Genomic DNA, 10,902 nt, shown 5'->3' with positions numbered 1-10,902 from the left:
GGCCATGATTCTTGTACATTTCTCTCCGTGCACACATTCTAGGAGTGGGTGTGTGAACCCAAACCTATATAACTCGCCATCAATCATCGTGAACTTGCTGGAGTTCTTCTTTATCTTCCTGGCCTCCGTCGGATCTAGTGGGAGAAGGCCATCCGCCAGGCATCGCTTGTACTGTGTTACCCAGGTGTCTGGCTCATGGGTAGTGCAGACCTGTGCCACGTTTACCTTCTTCTCCCGGCATACTCTTATTCTCGGCGATCTCAAGGTCTCCTGAGTTAAAGACCTGTGACTCCTCGCCGCTTTCTCCGTCAATTTGCTTATCTGAAGAACGAGGTGATCTGCCACAAATGCTCTAGGCGTCTTCAGAGTTTCTTGGATCACCGTCCTCTGCCTACCCCCCTTGCCCGAACTGGCGAGCTTAGCTAGCAAGTCAGCTCGGGCATTCTGCTCTCTGGGCACATGCACCACTTCAAAGGAGACAAAGGAACTCTTCAACTCCTGTACAGATTCCGACGATCAGCGCCTCATACTCTGCTTGGTTGTTGCTGGCTTTGAAGGCAAACCTCAGGGACTGCTCAATCAGCACGCCGTTGGGCCCTTCCAAGATAACTCCAGCACCGCTGCCCTGCTGGTTCGACGATCCATCCACTGAAAGCACCCAACGAAAATCATCCCCCTCAACTCGTGTTGCTTCTGACGAGAGCTCGACCACGAAATCAGCGAAGATCTGCCCCTTAATCGGACCTCGGGGCTCATACTTGATATCGAACTCCGACAGCTCCACCGCCCACTTCACCATCCTCCCAGCTACATCGGGTTTCTTCAGAACCTTCTGGATGGGCAAGTCGGTCATCACCAGTATTGTGAAGCTGTGGAAATAGTGGCGCAACCTTCTCGCCGAAAAAACCACTGCCAGTGCAGCTTTCTCCAAGGCCTGATATCTCACTTCCGGGCCCTGTAGCACCTTGCTGACAAAATAAATAGGTTTATGAGCCTGATCTTGGTCTTGGGCGAGCACCGCACTCACCGCCCTCTCAGTCACAGCAAAGTACAGCCTGAGAGGGGTCCCCACCAGCGGTTTGCACAAAACCGGCGGGCTCGCCAGGTACTCTTTAAGCTTGACGAAGGCCTCTTCACACTCCTTCGTCCAGGCAAACTTGTTGTTTCGCCTCAGACACTGAAAGTACGGATGGCCCTTCTCTCCGCTGGCTGATACGAAACGAGAGAGGGCGGCCATCCGACCTGTAAGTTGCTGCACTTCCTTCACGGTAGCCGGGCTCCTCATCGTCAAGATGGCAGCACACTTATCAGGATTGGCTTCTATTCCTCTTCCAGTCAAGAGAAATCCCAAGAACTTCCCCGCCTCCACGCCAAAGATGCACTTCTCGGGATTCAGCTTTAACCTGAACTTGGCGATCGTGGTGAACAACTCCTCCAAGTCCGCAACGTGCTTGCTCTTCTCCGGCGAGGTCACGACCATGTCATCCACGTATGCTTGCACATTCCTTCCCAGCATCGGTGCAAGTACCCGATCCATCAACCTCTGGTACGTGGCCCCTGCATTCTTTAGTCCAAAAGGCATTACCTTGTAGCAGTAGCACGATCGCTCGGTCATGAAGGCGGTCTTCTCTTCATCCATAGGAAGCATCTTTATCTGGTTGTACCCCGAGAAGGCATCCAGGAAACTCAGCAACTTACACCCTGCAGCATTGTCAACCAGGGCGTCTATGCTTGGCAAAGGATACGAATCCGTTGGGCAGGCCTTGTTCAGATCAGTGAAATCGACGCACATGCGCCATTTGCCATTGCTCTTCTTCACCAGCACGACATTGGCTAGCCACTCAGGGTACTGGACCTCCCTGATATGGCCTGCAGCGAGGAGCTTCTGGGTTTCATCCCTGATCGCCTGCCTTCTCTCCTCGTTGAATTTCCTTCTTCTCTGTCGCACTGGTCTGACCTGGTTGTCCATTGCTAGATGATGGCACAGGAAGTCGGGGTCAATTCCCGGCATGTCTGAAGCAGACCATGCGAAAGCATCCAGATGCTGCTCTATCACCTTGGCAATCTGGTCTTGGAGCTCAGCCTCCAAGGATCTTCCCAACTTGAAGACCTTTCCCCCGATCTCCCTTTCGAGCCATTCCTCGACGGGTTTGGGTCTAGCTTCCCTGGCGATCACCGCCCTGGCGATTCCCAGCTCCCTCGCTTCCTCTGGGCGGTTCCTCGCCTCTTCTTCCCGCTCGGCGTTCTCTCCCTCAGCCTCGGCATCCATCATGGCGACGTCTCCTCCGGCGGCCACCTCCATCGCCGCACCAACAACCCGCCACTCTGTTGGCTTGGGCCTCACACCGGGAGGCGGCGTCGTCGTGATGTAACTCACTGACCTCTTGTTCTTTAGGCTATTCTCATAGCACTTCTTCGCTTCTTTCTGGTCAGATTTGATGGTGATCACCACCCCTTCCATCGATGGCAACTTCACCTTCATGTGCCTGGTCGAAGGCACAGCTCCTATTCTGTTGAGCGTTGGTCTTCCCAACAGAATGTTATATGCTGAGGGAGCGTTCACGACGAGGTACTTGATTTTCTCCGTTCTTGAGCCCGCCTCATCCGTGAAGGTAGTTCTTAACTCTATATACCCCCTGACCTCCACCTGGTCGCCAGCGAAACCATACAAACACCCTCCATAAGGCCTCAGCTGGTCAAGGGGCAACTGCAACTGTGTGAAAGTCGGCCAGAACATTACATCTGCCGAGCTTCCTTGGTCTACCAGAACTATGTGGACCTTCCTTCCCGTTGTAACAAGCGAGATGACTATTGGATCGTTGTCATGAGGCACAACGTCCCTGAGATCTTCCCTTGTGAACGTGATGTCCACGTCTGGTGAGTGATCCTCGAACATGTCCACCGTCATCACAGACCTCGCATACTTCTTCCTCTGTGACGCGGTGCATCCACCACCCGAGAAACCTCTGCAATGGTGTGGATCTCTCCGTGAGTAGGCATCTCGTGCTACTGAGCCTCACCACCTGCGGGCTGGGAGCTCGACGCGCCCCCCGTCCTTCTATCCAACAAGTAATCGTTTAGGAACCCGCTCTTGACCAGGTCGTCGAGCTGGTATCCTAAAGCCAAACATGAGTCCACGGTGTGGCCAAAGCCCTGGTGGAATTCGCACCAGGCGTCTGGCTTTGGTCCCAACACCTTGTCGCCCACCTTCTCGGGCGCCTTCAGCCTGGCTGCTATATTGGGAATGGCGATCAGGTCCACCAACCCCATGACAAACTTATGCTTCGGCGGGCGATTGTACTCCCGACGTGCCAGTTGAGGGCGCCTTGGGCCCCTGCCCTTGTTCTTCCTTGGATCATAAGGATGGCGAGTCCTCTGATCCCTCTTGGCCGCCGCTGTCTCCAGCACCCTCTGTGGCTGGATCCTGGTCTGGGCACGTGGCCTAACGGGGGCCACGCTTCCCCTCTTCTCGGCGACCTCACTTTCATCGACGATGTGGGCCACCGCAAGTCGCCTAACCTCAGCAAACGTGGCGGGGTGAGCCCTGATCAACGCCTCGCAGAAGGGTCCCGGCAGCACGCCCTTCTTGAATGCGTAGACCAACATCTCTTCGTCCTTGGCCGGCGAGCGGACCATTTGCGCCCCAAAACGATTCAAGTAGTCCCTGAGGGACTCTCCCTGGTATTGCCTTATGTCGAACAGATCATAAGACACCCTAGGCGGCGCCTTGTTCACTATGTACTGCTCGACGAAGATCTTCAAAAACTGCTGGAAATTGGTTATGTGGCCTGTAGGCAGGCTCACAAACCATTCCAGCGCCGTCCCCTGGAGTGTGCTCACAAACATCTTGCAATACACAGCATCCGATCCTCCTGACAGCATCATCTGCGTGTGGAACGTGGTGAGATGTGCCTCAGGATCCTCCACGCCGGTAAAAACAGCCTTCACGGGTACCACACTCGCAGGGATAGGCGTGTCTGTAATCGCCTGAGCGAAAGGCATGGGGAAAACGCGAGGCGGCGTTGACGGCGCGACCTCTTCAGCGACTGGGCGCCCTCGCTGCTCCTGAAGAGCTTGGCGCAATTCCTCAGTCACTCTGCTAAGCTCTTCATTCCTGGCCTGAGAGGCGACCAGGTCCTCATGCATCTTCGCCTGCTCTATGCGCGAGGCTTCCACATTCGCCTGCAACGCGCGCATGATTTCCACCATCTGCGCCATAGTCATGGCGCTTTCAGCAGCAACTGGCGCAACCGGACTTGAACGGTTGCTCCTCATCTTTCTCATGAAAACTTGACAGATCACAAAGAGCGATGAACAACACCTTCTTCAGCGACGATCGATTCAGCGATCAATCGGTCAGAGCTTCGCAAAACTCCCAAGAACTTCAAGAACACAACCTCAACAGCAAACCTTCACAGAAACTCACGACTCCACCACAAACCACCGCTTCTTCCACGAAAATCCGAACGAGTGGCGAAACTTAGATTTCACCGGTTAAAACTTGCGTAAGCAGCGAAAAACCTCACCTCACCGAACAAGAACTCAAACGAACGGTGGAAAACACGAAACTACCGAACAAAGCTTAGATGAACGGCGGAAAATGGTTGCACCAGCACACAACCACACAGAAACTGCAGAAACTTCCAAGAACTCACGCTGTGGATGGGAACAGGTTTTACACGGCCCCACGGTGGGCGCCTGATGATCCTGCCTGTTGACCGGGACGCAAGAACCTTGCCTCGTCAAACCTAGATCGACTTCTGCGCCGTGTTAGCCTCCATCCTTCACCGTGATTCACCTCAAGAACCTGCAAAAGACAGAACGGCGCCGCTGTGGCCGATCACGCTCCGACGCCCAAGTCAGCGACTGAACCACCAAATACTAAGAGAAAACTCAAGAACTCTAAGGAACCGTGCAAAATTCTCTCTCAGCATATTCAAGACTCGCAAGCGTAAAGAAGTAATCTAAACGTGCGTACCTCAGAAGTTCGTTAGGATCTCTTATATACCTGCGCACTTTCTCTCTCCAGACAGTTACACATCTGGACACGTGGCTCGCATCCAGCTGTACACGTGTCACCATCTGGAGCATCCCTGACTTGAGCGCCACTTCTTACTCTTCAGGTTTTTGGCTAAGTCACTTATGCATGACACAACTCAGTGCATAGCTGCTTTGGAGCGTGATCTCTTCTGAGTGGCGAGTTCGGGTGCCTTCGTACACACCTTCCCTGTGGTCTCGCCGGCCGCCTTCATGATCCACTTTACTTGCTTCACTGTGTATGTTCAGGTAAGCTGCCTTCCGACCTCATCCTCTGCCTAGCTGGGAAATGACCATCTGACTTCATCTTCGGCGATGTCCTTGCTTCGGCGATCTCTAATCACTAGGTCGTCGAGGGTTCGCATCTGGCGACTTCATCTCAAACCCGGTGACCGCCGGTTTATGTATGCTAGAGATTGGGGCACGCCAACTTAATAACTGGCGACCACACGAGTCCCCCGACTTCCTTCCCTTCTGCCAGCCATGGGCCCACCCAGCTCAACACGCCTACATTATAGCTTGATGCCACGTCATCACTTCCGACTACCAGGACGGTACACTTTCCTATAACTATAAGTATTATACATAGATTTATTATTTTATATAATTTTAATTTAATTGAATTTTTTTTAAATGGTTAGTGTAAATAAAAGAATTTAAAATTAGAATATATTTAATATTTTCTTAACTCAAAACACAAAGGTGACGTAAAAGTTGTCTGAAAACATACTAAACACACGTGTCAATCGAACTTCGTTCTAGAATGTTTTCTTTTCCAATCAACTTATTTTTATTCATTTTAGTTTGGATCTACTCATATGCAGTGTCGCAGTTCATGTTGGGAAATTCAAGCCAATCTCAGTTTTTTTATATTTTTTATTCATTCAAAAAATCCGTTAATTAATTTAAAATAAATGAAATATTTAAAAGGAAAACAGATAAATATGGGATGAAAAAAAAATGAGTAAGAATTATCTCTTACTGGAGCAAGAAGTTGTTGTTCCTTAATAACCTCAAAATCAAAACCTAAAATATCGAAAAGTCAGTTTCACTTTCCACCTCCTGACGAGCTCAGTTGTAATAACAAAAATCAAGAGAAACGAGAAGATCTGTTATCTGTGCAAATCAACGGTCGAGAATTTGCTTTCTATCTCCCTTTCCGTGACTCTGACTGTGATTGCACCTTCAGTTTCTACTAACATTGACAATATAATAATATAAAAAATAAATAAAAGGTTAATATTTATTGTTGTCTTAAAATCACGTTTTGTTCTTGCATGTCAATCCGATCAGATTCTGAAGTCAATGGTCTTGATTTGAGGGTTGCTTCGCGCACAAAGTAAGCTTCTCTGGAACTCTAGTTTTCCTGGTTTTCCCAGGTATTGTTGCATCGTTTCCTCTTTTATTATTGTGTTCACTGATAAATTGATTCCTTTTGGCACATATAATTTTTTTATTATATTAGTATGAATTTTTTTAATTATTGGTAATATTTTAGATCCCCATATTCTGATTATTTTTTCTCCCTATTTATACTTAGTTCCATCCATTCATGGAACCTAAACAAAACCCTAGGATGAGTTGATTTTCTTGTTTTTACTTTCAGCCTAGGTTGATTTTTGAGAAGCGAAAATTTCTTGTTTGATGGGTACGGTGGAGGCTCGATCAAAGGAACTATCTGGGTGTTCATCGCCTTCTCCAGAGAACGACAAGAACGAGCTCAGGGAAGCTCTGTGTGCTCTAAAAAATGGGGCCTCAGAAAACGGGATTGGTTTCAGTGGCCATGGAAACCAAGGTTTGGGGGATGGTGGGGGTGTTGAAGTGGTGAAAGACAAGGTCTCCGAGACCAATTTTTCGGACAAGATGGGCTTTGCTGGGAGGGAAAGGGAGGATGGCTGTCAAGGTTTGGCTGATTCTGAGATGAATGGAGTCTCCTCTTTGTTGAAAATGAGAGAGAGTGGTAGGAACTTGATGTTTTCTCATGGTGGTGAGAGTGATAGTACTGGGAAGTTGAACACTGAGGACAGTTCTTTTGAGGATGGAATGGAAGGAGAAAGAGATTCAACCAAAATTGAGAGTGAGGATGATCAAAATGGGAAAACTGTGACTGTAGATGTTCCAATTGCTGATACAAGTGAAAACAAGGATTTGGAAATGGAAGATTTGGGTGCTGAAGGATGTGGGGGGTTTTCTATTGGAGATTTTGTCTGGGGGAAAGTTAAGAGTCATCCCTGGTGGCCTGGCAGGATTTATGACCCTTCTGATGCTTCTGATTTTGCTTTGAAGCTGAGACAAAAGAATAGACTTCTTGTGGCGTATTTTGGAGATGGAACCTTTGCTTGGTGCCATCCTTCTCAGTTGAAGCCGTTTGAGGAGAACTTTGAGGATATGGTCAAGCAGAGTGGCTCCCGAGCTTTTATCAATGCTGTACAGGAAGCTGTTAATGAGGTTGGAAGGCTTTTGGATTTGAAGATGAGTTCTTCTGCGGTGAAAGAAACTGAATTTACTCGGCCACTCGCAGGCAATTCTGGTGTCAAGGAGAGAATTCTTATACCTGAAAATGGTACAGAGAAACTTTCCGATGTTCTCATTGATCCAGCAGAATTACTTTCTCGAGTGAAACAAATTGCAGAAATTATTTCCATTGCTAATGTTCTGGAGCTGGAAATATTGAGGGCTAGGCTTTCAGCCTTTTATCTGTCGAAAGGAGGTTATAGATTACCTATGTATGAGGCACCCCAGCCAATTCAAGGACTTGAAGATAGTGTAAGGGATAAAAATGTAGGCAGCAATGAAGGTGCAGTCGAAGTACCTGTCCATGGGCCATTTGAAGAGGACTACTCTACCATGCCAGTGAGCCCAAAATCTGGTGGATTGAATCTTTCACATGGGATTTCAGGAAATAGGTTGAATCATAGGATTAAGCAGAAAAGCATTGCTGAAATTATGGGAGAGGACAAAGATTTCAGTGCCAAGAATAAGGTGGGAGATGCAACTGAAAAAGTCACTGTTAGAAAGAAGAGGAAAGGCAGCGAGGATACAATGGTATCCAACCCTGTGCAGAAGAGGAAAGAGTTGTTCCCAAATACTTATAGAAATAAGGCAGGTGCCGAAAATGATGGTTATAGCTGCGGCAAGGAGAACAGTGACAATGGAGCATTGGCGCAGTTGAAAAAGAAGAAAAAGGTTTTTGGTATTGGAAAAGCTAGTAGTGCGAGCAAAAAGGAAACTGATCAAGAAGGGAAGGCCCAAGGAAACAGTGAGAAGGGTTCTCTGTCAAGAGAAAGGAAGAAAAGCAAGTACTTGTCCCCTCCTTTCACTATTCCTACCAGAGACCAGAGGAAAGGAGAGATAGAAATAGAATCCCCTAAAGTTTCTGGCAAAGATCAGGTATCAGAGCCAATGACCAGAGCTTCTGACAAACTTCTGGAGTCCCCTGTACCTTGGAAGTTGAATGGTGACCCATTTCAGGAGAAATTTTCTAAGGAACTTTCAATAGAACATGACTTTCCCGATAGCTCAAATCACCAAACATCAAAATATGATGAGGACAAGACTATTGATACCACAAAAATCCAGGTTCCATTGGGGGAAGTACTGCGTGAAGTTCGTTGTGCAGCTATTAATCCACAAACTCCGACGGATACCATTTCCCTTGAAAGAGTTGCGGAATTTATTTTTATCTACAGAAACTCCATATTTCGCCAAGGATCCAACTACAAAGTATACAAGAAGCTTAAACCTGGAAAGAAGAGAAAGAAGCCAGAATCTGATGTTGGGATGCTGGGGAAAGATCAAATACAATCTGATCATATTTCAGCTCATAAAGATTCAGAGCCAAAGAAAAGAAGAAGAAAGAATGAGACAACTTCAGGTTTGCCTAAAGAGAAGCAATCGGCCACTCCTAAGGCTGGCAAGAAGGGGACTAATAAAAATGCGTCAGGTGCTACCCTTTTTGCCTCATTTGAGCCAGGATCCTCTCTGCCTTCAAAATCGGATCTTATCACTTTGTATAGTAAGTTTGGTACTCTGAATGAATCAGAAACGGCTATGTTTTCTAGTGATTACGCTGCTCAAGTGTTCTTCCTGAAAGCCTCTGATGCTGAAAAGGCCTTAAGCGATTCACAGAACATGAACCCCTTCGGCTCTTCCAAAGCCACTTTCAGACTCCAGTATCTTTCTTCTGGTTCCAAGTCTGAAAAATCCATATCCAAAACATCTTCTCCGAAGAAGAAAGACAAGATTCCAGCCAAGCCATCTACTTCGCTGTCACCAGGTAGTGAAGCATACAAATTGAACTACATAAAGCAGAAACTTCAGGGTCTCACCTTAATCCTAGAAGCATCGGATGCTAAATCATCTGATATCAAGAAAAAATTAGAGAGTGAGATGAAAGGGCTTTTGGAGGATGTGAACAAAATGGTTGAATCTTCTTCCTAAATAAGGCATGGAATACTAGCAATTATTCAGCTAGTAATCAGGGTAGGTTTATGATATGTTATTTCTATTTAGTTGACTGTCTTTATTTGAGGATCAATTTATTTGTCTCGTTTGAGCCTAGTTTTATTGAAGAGGTAAAATTACTCATATCAGTTTGTTGTGTAGGAGGATATGTAACTTGTTTTATGCATAGGCTGTATAGACACCGACATCCATTTAGATTTTCTGCCCTTATGATAGTGGTGAACAAACAGCTTTTAAGGATAAAAGGTATAATATTTTCATATCTGTAATGTTGTGTGAAATACTTTAATTCTGGCGTAGCTGCAACTCATGATGATGATTGAATAAGAAAAGAGATGGTGGAACCCTTTTGTTGAAAGGTTCTTTGCCCCTGTTGGGTTGATTCTCTCATGTAGCTTTTATTGTGGTTATCAATGAATCAAGAGATATGGAAGTAGTTCTGTAAAATTGGCATCCAGGGGTCTCAACACCTACGAAATCAGTTTGACTACGAAGGGATTGTTTGACGACATAACAGATAAATTAATTCTGGTTGGCTGTTTTAGATATGGAAGTGAAATTATCTTATTGGGGATACACTGGCGGGGTCTGCTATCATGGATAGAGAAATGGTACTAGGAATAAAATCATGAGTAGTAGTCCATCATTGAAGGGAATTATCAAACCAAAAATATCAGCACTTTGGTTTACTTCTATATAAACACGTCTCCAAATAATTATGACAATTACGACAGATCTCGTTTATTCAATGTAAAATTTTCTTCCAATGTTTTGATTCTTTAGAGCTGACAGCGGCTTTGACCATCTCCACATTTGAGGGAATGTTTACCTGACTGCTTACGTCCAGTTCCTAAAAGTTAACAGCTGAACCAGAGCTACTCTACTGCCAACGATACGGAATTCATTCTGATGATTTTTTATAGGGAAAATATTTTTTTATAAAGAATTTGAAATTATTAAATAAATTATGTTGCTTGGATAAATATATTTTTTTTTAAAAAAGTAAAATTCTAAGATTTTATGAGATGGATTTGAAATTTTTTAGATAATTCTAAATTTCGTCTAAAAACGGAGAATTTGATGGTTTTTCTATTTTTTTTTCTTTGTTCAATTTATGTATGATGGATTTGTGTCTTCTTCTTTGCGGTTTTTGAGTGGATTTGCGAAAGCTCCATGGTTTGATGGTGGAACAAGGCTCTCCTAGGAGTTGTGATAGCCTTGAAGGTGCATGAGAAGTATGATTTGAGAGAGGTGAGGCCTACTCTTTTTGGAGGAGAAAGTTTCGGAAGATTAAAAGCCTAATCCTAAGAAGTTTTAGGCAAAGAATGAGAATGACACAAATTTGACAGCATTTCACTAATGAATTAATCTTGCCTTTACATGACCCAAGCTCCTCTATTT

The 10,902-nt window shown here is 46.0% G+C and overlaps 1 protein-coding gene across 3 annotated transcripts; it reads left to right on the top strand.

Moving 5' to 3' along the window:
- Positions 1-6,043: 6,043 nt before the first annotated feature.
- On the top strand, positions 6,044-9,770 carry LOC137823727 (PWWP domain-containing protein 6). 3 transcript variants are annotated; one of them, XM_068628968.2, is made up of 3 exons: positions 6,044-6,168; positions 6,331-6,376; positions 6,644-9,770. In XM_068628968.2, exon 3 carries the CDS (start codon positions 6,682-6,684, stop codon positions 9,475-9,477), a length of 2,796 nt encoding a protein of 931 aa, XP_068485069.2. In that variant the 5' UTR covers positions 6,044-6,168; positions 6,331-6,376; positions 6,644-6,681; the 3' UTR covers positions 9,478-9,770. The 3 variants fall into 3 exon arrangements, with proteins under 3 accessions (XP_068485069.2, XP_068485067.2, XP_068485066.2); XM_068628966.2 differs by having other exon boundaries at positions 6,077-6,168; positions 6,331-6,416; XM_068628965.2 differs by lacking the exon at positions 6,044-6,168 and having other exon boundaries at positions 6,279-6,416.
- The last annotated feature ends 1,132 nt before the right edge of the window (positions 9,771-10,902 follow it).

This window comes from Phaseolus vulgaris, chromosome 8 (assembly GCF_051622355.1).
Source record: "Phaseolus vulgaris cultivar YP4 chromosome 8, ASM5162235v1, whole genome shotgun sequence".
NCBI lineage: Eukaryota > Viridiplantae > Streptophyta > Magnoliopsida > Fabales > Fabaceae > Phaseolus > Phaseolus vulgaris.
The sequence above is the reverse complement of the archived record's forward strand: the minus strand, read 5'-3'. Positions and strand labels throughout refer to the sequence as shown.